The sequence below is a fragment of the Chlorocebus sabaeus genome, chromosome 21 (assembly GCF_047675955.1).
Source record: "Chlorocebus sabaeus isolate Y175 chromosome 21, mChlSab1.0.hap1, whole genome shotgun sequence".
NCBI classification, from domain to species: Eukaryota; Metazoa; Chordata; class Mammalia; order Primates; family Cercopithecidae; genus Chlorocebus; species Chlorocebus sabaeus.
Genome location: NC_132924.1, coordinates 65,124,788 through 65,142,033, shown reverse-complemented (window position 1 = coordinate 65,142,033; position 17,246 = coordinate 65,124,788). Strand labels below are relative to the sequence as shown.

Genomic DNA, 17,246 nt, shown 5'->3' with positions numbered 1-17,246 from the left:
TTGGGCTTGGGGCCCAACTCCCACTGACTACCTGGAAATCCTTCTCAAAAAGGATGTGCACAAACATGCCCAGACTGCAAAGAGTACAATAAATACTTAACTTTTCAGTGCCCCAAGACTGACAAATGTCTGCAAACATCAGACCATCCAGGAAAACATAGTTTCACCAGACTACCTAAATAAATCAACATGGAGTCCTGGAGAAATAGGAATATGTGAACTTTCAGACAGAGAATTCAAAATAGCTGTTTTGAGTAAACTCAAAGAAATTAATACAGGTAATTTAGAATTCTATCATAAATTTAACAAAGACATTGAAATAATTAAAAAGAATCAAACAGAAATTCCATAGCTGAAAAATGCAGTTGATATACTGAAGAATGCATCAGAGTCTCTTAATAGCAGAATTGATCAAGCAGAAGAAAGAATTCGTGGGCTGGAAGACAGGCTATTTAAAAATACAGAGTCAGAAAAGACAAAAAAATAGAAAAAGAATAAAGGACACCTACAAGATTCAGCAAATAGCCTCAAAAGGGCAAATCTAAGAGTCATTCACCTTGAAGAGGAGGTAGACAGAGAGATTGGGTTAGAAAGTTTATTTAAAGGAATAATAGCAGAGAACATCCCAAACCTGGAGAAAGATGTCAGTATTCAAATACAGGAAGGTTATAGAACACCAGGCAGAGTTAACCCAAAGAAGACTACCTTGAGGCATTTAATAAACTTGCAAAGGTCAAGGATAAAGAAAGAGTCCTAAAAGCAACAAGAGAAAAGGAACAAATAACATCCAAAGAATTCCAATGTGTCTGGCAGCAAACTTCTCAGTGGAAACCTTACAGGTCAGAAGAGAGTGGCATGACATATTTGAAGTACTGAAAGAAAAAACTTATCATAAAATATTATATCCAATGAAAATACCCTTCAAACATGAAGGAGAAGTAGACTTTCCTGGACACACAAAAGCTGAGGGATTTCATCAACACCAGACCTGTCCTACCACAAATGCTAGAGGGAGATCTTCAATCTGCATGAAAAGGATGTTAATGAGTAAGAAGAAATTATCAGAAGGTATAAAACTCACTGGCAATAGCCACAGAAAAACACAGACTATTATAGCACTATAACTGGTATGCAAACGACTCTTAAGTAAAAAGACTAAATGATGAACCAATAAAAAATAATAACTACAAGAATTTTTCAAGACATAGTACAGTAAGACATAAAGAGAAACAAAAATGTAAAAAGCAGGGGGATAAATTGTAGAGTGTTTATTAGTTTTTGCTTGTGTGTGTGTGTTTGTGTATGTAATGAATGTCATCAGTTTAAAATAATTGATTATAAGACAGAATTTGGAAGCCTGATGGTAACTACAAATTGAAAAACATAAAACAGATACACAAAAAATAACATGCAAGAAATTGAACCATAACCCCAGAGAAAAATCACTTTCACAAAAAGGAATACAGGAAGGATAGAAAGAAGAAAGAAAGGACCGCAAAGCAACCAGAAAACAACAAAACAGGAGTAATCCCCTTCTTATAGATAACAACATTGAATGTAAAGACTAAACTCTCCAACGAAAAGACATAGAGTGGCTTAATGGATGAAAAAACAAGACCCAAAGATCTGTTATCTATAAGAAACACACTTTACCTATAAAGATACACACAGAATGAAAATTAAGGGGTGGAAAAAGATATTCCAAGCAAACGAAAACTGAAAAAAGAGCAGGAGTAGCTATACTTACATCAGACAAAATAGATTCCAACCCAAACTATAAGAAGAGACAAAGAAAGTCCTTAATGATAAAGGGGCCAATTCAGTAAGGCGCTATATTTGTAAATATATGTGCAGCCAACACTGGAGCGCTCAGATATGTAAAGCAAATATTATTAAAGCTAAAGAGAGAGATAGACCTGAATACAATAATATTTGGAGACTTTAACACCCCACCTTCAGCATTGGAGAGATCTTTCAGATACAAAATCAACAAAGAAACATTGGATGTAATCTGCACTATAGACCAAATGGATCTCATAGATATTTACAGAACATTTCATCCAATGGCTGCAGAATACATATTCTTTTCCTTAGCACATGGATCATTCTCAAGGATACACCATATGTTAAGTCACAAATCAAATCTTAAAACATTCAAAAAAATTGAAATAATATCAAGCATCTTCTCTAATCACAATGGAATAAAGCTGGAAATCAATAACGAGAAAATTTTGCAAACTGTACAAACACATGGAAATTAATATACTCCTGAATGACCAATGGGTCAGGAAGAAATTAAGAAGGAAATGAAAAAGTTTATTGAAACAAATGTTAATGGAAACACAACATATCAAAACCTATGGGATACATTGAAAGCAGTCCTACAAGGGAACTTCATAGCTATAAGTTCCTATATCATAAAAGAAGGAAAACTTCAAATAAATAACCTAGTGATGCATCTTAAAGAACTAGAAAGGCAAAAGCAAACCAAAATTGATGGAAGAAAAGAAATAATAAAATGCAGAATAAATGAAATTGAAATGAAATGAAAACTATACAAAAGATTGATGAAAGAAAAGTTTGTTTTGAAAAGATAAGCAAAATGGACAAACCCTTGCCAGACTAATGAAGAAAAAAGGGAGAAGACCCAAATAAATAAAATCAGAGATTAAAGAGAGAAGACATTACAACTGATTCTGCAGAAATTCAAAGGATCATTAGTGGCTACTATTAACAACTGTATGTCAATAAATTGGAAAATCTAGAGAAAATGAATAAATTCCTAGTCACATAAAACCTACCATTATTGAACCATGAAGAAATCCAAAACCTGAACAGACCAATAACTAGTAATGAGATTTAAACCTTAGTAAAAAGTCTCATAGTAAGGAAAACCCCAGGACCCAATGGCTTCACTGCTAAATTCCACCAAACATTTAAAGAAGAACTAATACCAATCCTACTCAAACTATTTCAAAATATAGAGGAGGAAGGAATACTTCCAAATTCCTTCTATGATACCAAAACCAGACAAAGATATATCAAAAAAAGAAAACTACAAGCCAGTGTCTCTGAAGAATATTGATGCAGAAATCCTCAAAAGCATACTAGCAAACCAAATTCAACAATACACTAAAAAGATCATTCATCATGACGAAGTGGGATTTATCTCAGGGATATAAGGATGGTTCAACATATGCAAAGCAATCAATGTGATACATCATATCAACAGAATGAAGGATTAAAAAACCATATAATCATTTCAATCATTGCTGAAAAAGCATTTGATAAAATTCAATATTCCTTCATGATTTTAAAAAACACTCAAAAAACTGAGTTTTTTGAGAAGGAACATACCTCAAAATAATAAAAGCTACATACAACAGATCCACAGCTAGTGTCATACTGAATGGGGAAGAAGTGAAAACCTTTCCTGTAAGATCTGGAGCACACATGGATATTTACTATCACTGCTGTTATTCAATAATAGTACTGGAAGTCCTAGCTAGAGCAATCAGAGAAGAGAAAGAAACAAAGGTCATCCAAGTTGGAAAGAAAAAGGTCCAATTATCCTTGTTTGCAGATGATACGATCTTATATTTGGAAAAACTAAAGACTCCACCAAAAAACTATTAAAACTGATAAACAAATTCAGTAAAGTTGCGGGATACAAAATCAACATACAAAAATTGGGAACATTTCTATATGCCAACAATGAATTATCTAAAAATGAAATAAAGAAATGTAATCCCATTTACAATAGCCATAAATTAAATACCTACGAATTACCCAAAGAAGTGAAAGATCTCTACAATAAAAACTGTAAAACAGGCCAGGCACAGTGGCTGTCGCCTGTAATCCCAGCACTTTGGGAGGCCGAGGCGGGCAGATCACGAGGTCGAGACATCAAGATCATCGTGGCCAACATGGTGAAATCCCATCTCTACTAAAAATACAAAAATTAGCGGGGCACACGCCTGTAGTCCCAGCTACTCAGGAGGCTGAAGCAGGAGAGTCACTTGAACCCAGGAGGCGGAGGTTTCAGTGAGCTGAGATCACACCACTGAACTCCAGCCTGATGACAGAGCCAGAGTCTGACTTAAAAAAAACAAAAAACAAAAAACTGTAAAACACTAATGAAAGAAATTGAAGAGGACACTAAAAAATATAAAGATATTCCATGTTCATTGGAATTATTGGGAGAATCAATATTATAAAAATGTCCATAGTACCCTACAGATTCAATGCAATTCCTATCAAAATACCAATGAGATTCTTTATAGAAATAGAAAAATATCCTAATATTTATATGGAACCACAAAAGACCCAGAATAGCTAAAGCTGTCTTGAACAAAAAGAACACTGGAAGAATCACATTACCTGACCAGATTATACTACAGAGCTATCATAACCAAAACAGCATGGTATTGACATTAAAAAAGTGTAGACCAGTGGAATAGAATAGACAACCAAGAAAAAAATCCACACACCTACAGGGATCTATTTTTGACAAAGTTGCCAAATACATACACTGGAGAAAAATACAGTGTTTTCTATAAATAAACCAGATATCCATATGCTGAAGAATGAAACTAGACCCGTATCTCTCACCATATACAAAAATCAAATCAAAATCAATGAAATACTTAAATCTAAGACCTCAAACTATGAAACTCCTACAGGAAATCTTTGAAGACACTCTCCAGGAAGTTGGTCAGGGCAAAAACTTCTTGGAATAATAGTGTCCCACAAGCATAGGCAACCAAAGCAAAAATGGACAAATGAGATCACATCAAGTTAAAAAGCCTCTGCATAGCAAAGAAAACAATCAACAAAGTAAAGACACAACTCACATAGTAGGAGAAAATATTTGCAAACTATCCATCTGACAGCGGGTTAATAATCAGAATATATAAGGAATTCAAACAACTCAATAGGAAAAAAATCAAATTATCTGATTAAAAAGTGGGCAAAAGATTTGAATTTACATTTCTCAAAAGAAGACATACAAATGGCACACAGGCATATGAAAAGGTGTTCAATATCACTGATCATCAGAGAAATGCAAATCAAAATTACAATGAGATACCATCTCGCCCCAGTTAAAATGGCTTCTATCCAAAAGATAGGCATAACAAATGCTGGCAAAGATGTGGAGTAAACCAAACCTTTGTACACCACTGGTGGGAATGTAAATTAGTACCACCACTATGGAGAACAATTTGGAGGTTCCTCAAGAAGTTAAAAATAATGGCTGGGCATGGTGGCTCACGCCTGTAATCCCAACACTTTAAGAATCCAAGGCAAGTGGATCATCTGAGGTCAGGAGTTTGAGACCAGCCTGTCCAACATGGGGAAACCCGTCTCTACTAAAAAATACAAAAAAGGAAAAAAAAAGTTAGCCAGGTATGGTGGCGGATGCCTGTAGTCCCAGCTACTTGGGAGCCTGCGGTAGGGAGAATTGCTTGAACCTGGGAGGCAGAGATTGCAGTGAGCCAAGATCACACCACTGCACTCCAGCCTGAGCGTCAGAGTGAGACTTTGTCTCCAAAAAAATAAATAAATAAAAATAAATAATGTTACCCCATATGATCCAGCAATCCCACCCCTTGGCATATACCCAAAAGAAAGGCAATCAGCATATTGAAGAAATATCTGCACTCCCATGTTTTTGCATCATGATTTACAATAGCCAAGATTTGGAAGAAACCTAAGTGCCCATACACAGATGAATGAATAAAGAAAATGTGGTACTTATACATAATGGAGTACTATTCAGCCATAAAAAAGAATGAGATCCTGTTATTTGCAACAACATGGATGGAATTGGAGGTCATTGTGTTAAGTGAAATAAGCCAGGCACAGAAAGAAAAATATTCCATGTTTACACATATTTTTGGTATATAAAAATAAAAACAATTGAACTAATGGACATAGGGAGTAGGATGGTTACCAAAGCCTAGGAAGAGTAGTGAGGAGGTTTGGGGGTGGAAGTGGGGATGGGTAATGAGTAAAACAAAAATAATTACAATGAATAAGACCTAGTGTTTGATAGTACAACAGATTAACGATAGTCAATAATAATCTTATTTTACATTTAAAAATAACTAAAAGTAAAATCGGATTGCTGGTAACATAAAGGATAAAAGTTTAAGGGGATGGATACCCTATTCTTCATGATGTGATTATTACACAATGTGTGCTTGTATCAAAATATCTCATGTACCCCATAAATACATAACATCTACTCTGTACCAACAAAAATTTTTAAAAGAAAGAAATTCTGGAGGCCAGAAGGCAGTGGGCAAATTTTTCAGTGTGCTAAAAGAAAAAAGCTGTCAACCATGTTTCCTATAGCCAGCAAAACTGCCCTTCAAAAATGAGAGAGAAGTTAAGGTGTTCCCAGGTAAATATAAGCTGAAGAAGTTCATTACTACTAGACCTGCCTTGCACGAGGGAGTCCTGCAAGGTAAAATTAGAGAACACCAGACCGTAATTTAAAGCTGTATGAAGAAATAAATCTATCAATAAGGATATACCATGGATAATTATAAAATCTTGTAGTAGTGTGACAATGGTTTGTAACTCAGCTTTTGTTTTCTCTTGATTTAAGAGACTAATTTGGTTTGTAACTCCACATTTTGTTTTCTACATAATTTATGGGACTAATGTGTTTAAAAGTAATATTAGTTTATGTTTGGGGGCACAAAGTGTATAAAGGTGTAATTTTGTGACATCAGTAACTGAAAAGGTTGGGGACATAGCTGTAAAGGAGCAGAGTTTAAAGGATATAAAATATGAATAACTTTATATATAGACTGCATTGTAAAATATTATCCTGAGTAGATTTGGTTAAATAAGTACATTATTAAAATTTCGGTTTCTCTTTAATATGGGTACTAGAAAATTAAACTTTTAAAGTAGTTTCTGGGTGTTTCTGATGGGCAATCAGGGCTGAGAACTGCTGCTGTATGGGGCGGGGTTAAATTTAAGTTTAAATTTTTTTAGCAGGAGTATTTTGTAGATGATGCTGTGGATTTCACATTGTATCATATTGTGAAGCACACTGGTTGTCCCACTTTTAGTGATTATAAGATCAGGCAGTGGATTCAGGTGGTGACAGCCTAGTTTCTCCTATGTAAAAGTTCCTGTCAGCCTTTCATTTAATGGCTTAAACCATGGGTTAACATTGCCTAAAGCAGTTGATTAATTAGGGTTTGTAAAGGGTGATTTCCCAACTGTTAGTCATTTCGTACTTATTGGCTGGAATTAACTATAAAGAAGAACTTTCCCTCGTCAGTTAGGGTTTTTTGGTGATTGCCCTGAAATTCAGTTCTTACGGAATATTGTTAAGTTTTAGAGTAAGACACTGATGTCCTGCTTCTTTTTAATGGTTTCTAATGAATTGATGATTTTTGTTTCTTATTTTGCATTCTTTTATTATTTTGAACTTGTTACAATTAGAATTCTTTTACAATGCAAATTAACTTACACAAGATTTATAAATAAAGGGATGATGTCAGTGTAGCAAGGAAATCCCTTGATTCATATGTTAATGTGTCTCAACAAGTGACACCAGCTGAATGCAAAATACACGAATACAATCAAATACTACAAGCCACCAACAGATGGCATTCTCTCATTGTACATGATCACCTTATATTCCACTGGTTTCATTTAGCTAAGACTTGGAGGTGCTTGCTCTGTATTTACTCCATCTTTGTGCATTTTTCCCTTGCCTTCATGGCAAGCCTCAACCCCCCAGCATCCTCAACCCTTCCTTACTCTCTTATATCAAAGGCTTTTACTTTGTTGTTGTTAAAATCTAGATTTATTGCAATATTTCTTTTCTATATAGGAATTTAACAAACCTTTTAAATTGAGTTTGTAATTTTATTAGGATTGTTATTGTTTTCATCTGTGTTCTAGTTAGAAAGATGATTAGGTCTTGAATTGTCATCTTCTGATCTGACCTCCCCATAGACCACCCATTTTCTGTATGATATTGCAAAACACTTCTTGTTTGTTTTGTTTTGTTTGTTCCTGCATTATAGTAGAAATGTTTTTATTGTGCTTCTATGACTTACATTTCTTTTTATTTTTGATGCTCAAATTGCCCCGTTTTTGTCTAATTGAAGCCCCTTCATGTTGAATCTTGTGTCCTTCTAATATGAACCATTTGTTTTTGATAACTCTTACTTTCTAGCAGAAGATATCCCAAGTTCATCTTGTATATTTGGTGCCCCACACCTGCATCGTTCTCTCCTGTAAGGAGCCAGGGTTTATTTTACATTTTAAAATGGGGAAAATAATGAGTCACTTGATTTTTTTTAAGTTCTAAATTACTCATTAATGTCTCTTTCTTCTTAAAGGATAGTGTCAAGTTCTAAAGTACAGCCAGGTTTGAAAACCATTGCTGCTTTCAGAGACTTGGTTAGATTTAGGTTGAACTTTTTAGGCAAGAATATTTCATTGGTAAATGGGTAAATAACTTATAATTTTTGCACACGTGTCTCCTTTTAAGGTTGCTTCTTTCATTATGTTTTCTTTAAGGGGAAATAATCGTAAAGTTATATAAAGTAAGTCTTTATCCCATGACTGTGTCTAAAGTTGAAAATAACACATGAATGAAGAACATTTTATTGTTAACATTATGAAAAAGTTAAGATATTCACAAGCCATATATACATTTTCTAATTCCAGGAAGCTTTAATTGAATAAAGAATAATAAATTCTCATTACTCCTCTTGGTATTAAATTGCTTTTGTAACTTCTCTGATATTGTTTTATTAACAGATATTTATTGAGAAAGTATGGTGAGTCGGGCCCAGTTCTCGGTGCTGGTGATTCAAGAATGAATTAAACATATAGTTTCTACCCTTATAGAGTTCATGTTGAGTAGAGGGCAAGGACCAACAATAAACAGATAGCATCTGTCAGATAGCTCTTAGCTCTTCCAAAGTAGTAAAGACAAGCTGGAGGTAGGCAACTCTGTTTTCCTGCTTTTCCTAAGGGAGTCAGGGGTTAGAGTGTATTTAACACCTTTATCTTTGGTGACTTTCCCTTTCTTTGACCTTCAGTAATTGCTACCTAGGTATTCTTTCCATTTACATAAAATTCTGCATTACTATAGTTATTTTCATGAAGATTGATAGCCTATGATTTTCTCAGTGTGCCGTGTCACAAATAGTACTGGAGGACATTTTAAGTACTCACAAGTAATCCTGGAGTACCTCTTAAGAATTACATAAGGCTGGGTGTGGTGGTTCATGCCTATAATCCCAGCACTTTGGGAGGCTGAGACAGGTGGATCACGAGGTCAAGAGATCAAGACCATCCTGGCCAACATGGTAAAACCCCGTCTCTACTAAAAATACAAAATTTAGCTGGGAGTGGTGGTGTGCGCCTGTAGTCCCAGCTACTCAGGAGGCTGAGGCAAGAGAATCACTTGAACCTGGGAGGTGGAGGTTGCAGTGAGCCAAGATCATGCCACTGCACTCCAGCCTGGGTGACAGAGCGAGTGGAAAATTACAAAATTTGCTATATTGCTGATGCTAGGAACTTTTTTAGCATCAAAATTGCTCACTCACACTTTCGAAACTTTCCTCATAGCCCCAAGGGCTTTAAATATATTGTCTTATCAAAATTGAAAATTACTTCATGTCATGGACCTTTGGAGTTGCATTGGAATGCTTGGAACCACAGCTGTTACATCCTTAGATTTCAGGGGTTAGATCCTTATACATGTCCAGCAGCTGAAAGTATAACCACATCATGAGCGTTGACACAGCCTCTGGGGTGAGGAAGAAGCAAAGTAAAGGGGAGAGGATAACCCTCAAGCCTGGAGCCACAAGATAAATAAATAAATGAACAAAAGAATCACTTTGAATTGGCTAAGTATTACTATCAAAGTCTAGAATATGGATTTCTAGACCTCTTAGAAGACCTTGTACCACATTTTCTTTGTTCACTCATTATTGATGGGCACTTAAGTTTATTCCATAACTTGGCTATTGTAAATAGTGCTGCAGTGGACATAATTGTGCAGAATCTCTTCAACATACTGATTTCAAATCATTAAATACCCAGAAGTGGGATGGCTGGATCATATGGTAATTCTGTTTTCAGTTTTTTGAGTAACCATCATGCAGTTTTCCATAATGAACGTACAATTTACATTCCCACCAGCAGTGTGCAAACATCCCCATTTTTCCACTTATCTTTTCTCTCTCTCTCTCTGTTTTTTCTTTTTTCTTTCTTTTTTTTTTTTTTGTTTTTTGTTTTTTGAGACAAGGCCTCTGTCATCCAAGCTGGAGTGCTGTGGCACAATCATGGCTCATTGCAGACTTGACCTCGACGCTCAAGTGATCCTCCCACCTCAGCCTTTCAAGTAGCTAGGACTACAGGCATGCACCACCTTACCCAGCTAATTTTTAAAACTTTTTATATACATAGGGTCTCACTGTGTTGTCCAGGCTGGTCTTGAACTTCTGGACTCAAGTGATCCTCCCAAAGTGCTGAGATTACAGGTGTGAGCCACTGTACCCAGCCAAAATTCATTTATGTTTTATGTATACCTTATACACATAAGTCTAAAGATAATTTATACAATATTTTTAATAATTTTGTGCATGATCCAAATTTTAAGTGTGTTTTAGTTGCAACACTTCACATGAGGTCAGGTGTGGAATTTTTCACTGTGGTGTCACATTGCTTCTGAGAAACTTTCTCAGTTGTGGATTCTGGAGCATTTTGGATTTTCAAATTAGGAATGCTCAACTTGTATATTCCCTATAGAAGTAGCACGGTAATGATGATCCAGGGAAACCATCACTAAGAAGTTGATATTTGAGCAGGCTTTTCAGGAGTTCCCCACGTAACCAAGGGATAGGAAGAAAGAAAGGGTATTCTGGGTACAAAGAATAGCACATACAGAAACATGCATGTAAAACATCATGTGAGGAAGACCAGTGAGATAAAATTTTAAGTCAAGTACTATTCAAAGCAAATAGTTTTTCTGGGAAAACTGAAATAATTTTTATTGGGACTGTTCCATTTTTACCTGGGATGAGCCTCTATTTAAAAATTAATATTGCAGTTGGGCGTGGTGGCTCACAACTATAATCTCAACACTTTGGGAGGCCAAGGTGGGTGGATCACTTGAGACCAGAAGTTTGAGACCAGCCTGGCCAACATGGTGAAACCCTGTCTCTACTAAAAATAAAAAAAGAAAAAAAAAAATTAGCTGGGTGTTGTGGCACACACCTGTAGTCCCAGCTACTTGGGAGGCTGAGGCAGGAGAATTGCTTGAACCTGGGAGGCGGAGGTTGCGATGAACTGAGATCGCGCCACTGCACTCCCTCTGGGTGAGAGAGCAAGACTCTGTTTCAAAAAAAAATTAATATTTTGTAAAACACTCTTCATTATTAGAGGAGAGGTAAATATACCCTTCTTGATGCCTCAGAGTCATGTGATAAATCTTCACAAATTGAATTTTAGCAAATTACATAATGAACAAGTGAGATATGGAAAGCTGTTTTTGAAAGAGACAGTAAATAACTGCATTTTTGCTGAATTTGTTTTTTCAAAAACAATGTGAAAATAATTTCCTCCTGAAATGATACAGAGTCCATAATGAAAAGTCCTTGGTGTTTATAATTAATACAGAGTCTTGTTGTATTGCATTATATTGTATTGCATTGTATTGCTCTGTACTTAGTCAAGATAAACTAATAGGCCGGCTGCAGTGGCTCACACTTGTAATCCCAGCACTTTGGGAGGCCAAGGTTGGCGGATCACTTGAGCCCAGGAGTCTGAGACCAGCCTGGACAACAGGGCAAAACCTGGGTCTCTATAAAACATACAAAACTTAGCTGGTCATGGTGGTTGCGTGCTTGTAGTCCCAGCTACTGGGAGGCTGAGAGGTGGAAGGATCACTTCAGACTGAGAGGTTGAGGAGCCACGATTGTGCTACTGCACTCTAGCCTGGGTGACAGAGCAACACCTTGTCTCAAAAAAAATAAAAGATAAGCTAACAATAATCATACGAGTCTTACGAGGGAGGGAAAGTGGATAAATGGATGCAAAAAAAAATTAGAAAGAATAAGACCTAGTGTTTGCTAGCACAACAGAGTGACTATAGTCAAAAGTGTTTTAATTGTACATTTAAAAATAACCAAAAGAGTATTATCAGATTGTTCGTAACACAAAGGTTAAATGCTTGAGGTGATGGATTCCCCATTTACCCTGATGTGATTATTACATGCCTGTGTCAAAATATCTCATGTAACTCATAAATATAAACGCCTATTATGTACCCACAAAAATTAAAAATACAAATTAAGGCAAGGCATAGTGACTCACACCTGTAATCCCAGCACTTTAGGAGGCCAAGGTAGGAGCGCCACCCGAACCCAGGACTTTGAGACCAGCCTGGGAAACATAGGGAGACCCCACCTCAGAAAAAATAAATTAGCCAGGAGTGGTGGTACACAACTGTGGTCCCAGCTATTTAGGAGACTGAGGTGGGAGGATCACTTGAGCCTGGGAGTTTGAGACTGCAGAAAGCCACGATCGTATCACTGCACTTCACCCTGGGTGACAGATTTGAGACCTTACTCAAAATAAATAATGAATAAAATAAAATAAAAATGTTTAAAAAACATATGAAGAAAAATTATAAATCTAAAAAGAATAAAGTGTCAGTGGTAAAATACATATTTATACATAGTTACAAATTATGTATTTAGAAGATATAGAAACTTTTCAGGGGTTAGCTAGGTTCCACAGAATAAATTGTATTTATTGACTTTTTCTGTCATTCCCAGAAGGACTTGCTTAAGATGTGGAACTTTTTCTTTTGAAAAATAAAACAGCTCTTTGAACCTTAACTGAAAGCGCTATAGTTTTGTTTCTAACAATTTTGCAGGAGAGATAGACTCCATTTTTCACTTGAGAAGTTTTGCATATATAAATCCACAGTATTTTGAATTTACATATATCCATCAAAGACACATTCAGGTCAAAAAATTGAGGATATATTTAAAGATCACATGAAATAGTCAACTGATAAATTGAACTGACACATACTTCAGCATAATTATATATAAGAAATCAAACTTCACTTTCAAATGACAGACTTTTACCTGTAGAGTAAAAGATCTTTATGCAAAAGCAAGATAGGGATTCCTCAAGGATCTAGAAGCCAATTATTAGGAGCGGTAGAGTATAATAAGGAAGGAGAATTTAAATTGTACTTTCTATACTTCCTCTTCTATGAGCATGTTTCTCATGAAAAATATAACAATCACAAAGACTTTTAGATGATTGCTTCTTCACGTATTTTAGGTGTGTCCTCCACTGCCTACCTAATACATTTACTTGATATTAGTTGTGAATATATTTTTTCAATTGTCATGAAAATGCTGTCTGTGAAGTATTTTGCAGATTTAATCTAAATTTTTAGTTTAAAACTTTACTTTTTGTTATGAGGTAGTATATGGGAAATCAGCAAGAATCCATATAAGGCCTCAAGCTGGAAAAGTTTTCATTTAGTGGTCATGTGAATTGCATGTTGAGGAGATTCAGCAATATGTCCAATATTATAACCATTTACAGTGAATAAATATGAAGCAAAGCTACTGTTCCCAAGTAGCTTATAATCAAAGTAGAAGATCTATAAAACATTAAAATATTTAAATAATTGATTATTAAACTGTATGAGACTCACTACAAAGCAATACAAGTTGTATCATTGTGAACAGAATTAGTCTGAAGATCTTTTAGAATGAGGTAGAAAACGAAATAAACCTTGGAAGATGGATGGAATTTGGATCTTTTGAATAACAGTAGGGATATAGTTCATGCTGGGAGAGCAAAGACAAGGAGATGATACTTTCAGTATATAAGTAAACTTGAGTTTTAAATATTTTTCCCTAATAGAGTTGCCTTGCAACTTGCTGTCTCAGTAGCTGTATTTAAGCTTTACAAGTGTCAGAACCTGCCTCATAGTTAGGCTTGATGAGATTATATGTAGCTTAAAATCCATATAAAGAGATCCTTTCTTTAATGGTTTTGAATCATTACAGTAATAAATTAAATTGTGAGAAGGCAAATTCCTAAATAATTCCTATTGAGAATCTAAAGAGAAATCAGCTATCTAGAAATTTGGAGGTAGATACCACAGGGAAGTTCTGAAAATTAGCTGTGATAATTCTACTCTTGCTACTTTCATAATAAATTAAACAATTTTCCTTCAGTGCACCTTCTATAGAATCATTGTCTTAATGAGGGAATGATAAATTGATGTATAGATAAGTGATAAATAGAATCTATCACATATAAAATAATTCAGTTTTTAGACAGACTAATTTCAGCATTGGTTAGAGTTTTAATTAAAGTTAAATGCTAAATGTCACATATTTTAACCTTTAATTATCACTGATTTAATACCATTAAATAATAGCAATTATTAAGTAACTTAAGTTGAAACCATTTTTAAGCTTGGCCAATTAAGAAAAATATCATTATTCTTCATATTAACATTAATTGGATTACCTTTAAGTAGGTTTTGATATTAACTGGGTATATTTCCCCTGTTCTAGGGTAAGTGATAGGATTCTTTGGTTGCAAACAACTGCAATCAGCTCTTGTGCACAGATAGAATTCATTATGAAGAGACCAGCAACTCACAGAATGGATAGAAAGGCTGGATAAATAGACTTAGAAAGAAGGAAACTGAGCTACCCTAGAGCGTTGGAAGCAGGAACTGCAGTTATGTCTCTTTGCTGGTACATTCTGTTCAGGGACCCACCGTTAAAGTGAATAAACTGCTCTGTTTATTTATTACTCTAAACAGACTCTAGTCAAGTTCAAAAATACAACGAGGTTCTCAACTTAACTTAATTCACTTGTCTGTCCCATAGTGTACTTGAGTGATGAAAGAAAAGGCCTTACACAAGGATTCTCCAGGAACCTTTCCTCTTCATAGTGGCAGAGCAAGTGCCAGGATTTATTGTCTCCACATTCCTCACAAAAGATGGGAAATAGATGCTATGTGGGAGGAAAACTATGCCTATTCCATTAGTTGAGATCTTTTATCTCCTGTTTCAGAGGACCAGGCAGCTGCTCATAGAAAACATCATTAGGATTTATAAGGACAAAGGTCTAAAGACAGTACCTTAATTTGTCATTAGGCAAAAATCTCCATGGACAACAGTTATATAAAAACAGTTGTGGAACTTCAGTTCTCTTTTCCATTTAATGAGGTATAAAACTTTTCATTTTCCAGAAAGAATATATTCTAAATTGGAGGTTGTTCAATTACTATTATTGTGTTCTACCAGTGCCATTTCCTCACAGATGCATATTTGCTTTTCTTACATTCTGCCTGAATATTCCCTCTGAGCCAATTATGACATTGAAGTTGAGTTTTCCAGTGATATTCACTAGATTCCCTCAAGAAATTGAATATATGATAGAGAAAAACCTAACAGAATCCAAAATAATGGTGGTTTATCATAACAGATTATCTGGCCAATAATTCCTATTTTTGTTTTGCATTATTTTCCTGTCAGTCTTAAAATTTTCCCATTTGCTCTCTTTGTAAAGCTTTACTGTTTTAATTTTTTTTTTAATGTTAAAGCACTTTAAAAGTCCTTTTAAAAATTTCATTTCTTTTCAGTGAAATGAAATTGTGGCAACTAGGCTAAAATAATATCTTAATGAGATACATTCTCACTAACTTTGGCCTATTTTAGCATTCCATCCTGAGACAGAATCTAATGTTTACATCAGATAATGTTTCCTTGTAGACATAGTGGAACAAGTATTTTTCAATGCACACTGATACCCCATAAAATCAGAAATATCCATCTGTAGCCTGTTAGAGACATATAGTTATTCCATTAGTATCATTGTAAACAGCCAGGGGTGGCGTGCAGGCTGATTTTCTTTAGTGCAGTATTATGCTGACCTTACCTCACTGACTTACCTCTCTGTTGCCCACAACAGGACTTTTATCTGTGGAAGTTAGTGGCAGGCACATATTACTTCCCTGCTTCTGAATTGATGGCTCAGAACATTGACACACTAAAGCCATGGACTCCTGTTGGAGGATGCAGGTTACCTAAATGGTATTTTAAGGCCTTTTAGAGGTAGAGTAAGACCTTTGCTTTTAAAGTTCTTTTTAACTATCAACTTAAATGTTGAATTAATCCTGTGACAATGATCAGTTGGTTTTTGAAGTCTGAAATTTTGGCAAAAAGCAAATTCTTTTCTAAGTTGATATTAGCAAGTAACAGTTCTATAAAAATTAAAACCATGGATTGTTATAATGGCTTCATTCTGTAGTTAAAACATTTACAGTGGATTATACTGCTCAGTGTAGTTGTCATTGATTTAATCATTTTCATGAAGATTTATCAGTCATTTCTTTCAAAGACAGTTATGGGATTCAAGCCAGCAACAGTGTGTTAAAAAAAAAAAAAAGGAAAAATAGTTATGAGAATCTTTTTTATATTTTTTTGCGGTCAGTTTTTTCATTTTAATCGCTTTTCCTTTACTTGAGTTAAAATACTTTCATAGATTGTGTCTAAGTTTTGAAGCTAGGAAATCATACACATGGAATCTTTACTTTTTAAATATTTTAATTGGCTTAATAACCTGTATCTTTAAGATATCACTTCCTTTTAATTAAGATATAAAATGCTACTTGGGTCTTTTAGTACTTTAGTAATAATGTGAAAAGATAGTAAGTCTGAATTTCACAAGTAGTGATTTGTTGTAACCAGCAGAAAAAAAAAATGAAGAACACATATTGCAGGAGAAAGAACAGTCATTGTCCCAGCCACCCTTGCTGTAGTTCTGTTCACAATCTATTAACACACCAATTTTATAAGATAAATTTTGGGGGCCTAAATTGATACCATTAGGTTCCTCTGCCATTGTAGAACAGTGAAGACAAAAGCACTCACCATCTTAATATTCACAGGACTGTGCTAAAGAATAATGATTTAAGATCGAGACAAGAGTTAACTGCCCATCTCACCAACCAGTGGCCTTCCCCAGGAGCTCTGGATGTCAATGCTGTTGCCTTGGATACGTTGCTTTACCGAAAACACAATAAACAGTGGTATGAGTAAGTGTAATACTTTTTTTTCCAACTAATTAATAGTTAGTTGTACCAAAACATATGGCTATCCGCTTAGGTTTCTCAGTTACTCTTTCTGAACTTATTATTATCTTAG

The 17,246-nt window shown here is 35.1% G+C and overlaps 1 protein-coding gene across 9 annotated transcripts in view; it reads left to right on the top strand.

Annotated features, from left to right (window-relative positions):
- RUNDC3B (RUN domain containing 3B) overlaps positions 1–17,246 on the top strand; it is a 182,891-nt gene that overhangs the window by 140,362 nt on the left and 25,283 nt on the right. For 5 of the 9 annotated variants that reach the window (XM_007982292.3, XM_007982298.3, XM_007982294.3 and 2 more), the window contains one exon: positions 16,991–17,137. The exons of 2 other annotated variants lie outside the window; for them this stretch is intronic. In XM_007982292.3, the coding sequence (XP_007980483.2) occupies positions 16,991–17,137 (147 nt within the window). The remainder of the gene's footprint in view (positions 1–16,990; positions 17,138–17,246) is intronic. 2 more of the 9 variants (XM_007982295.3, XM_007982293.3) reach the window with 1 other exon arrangement.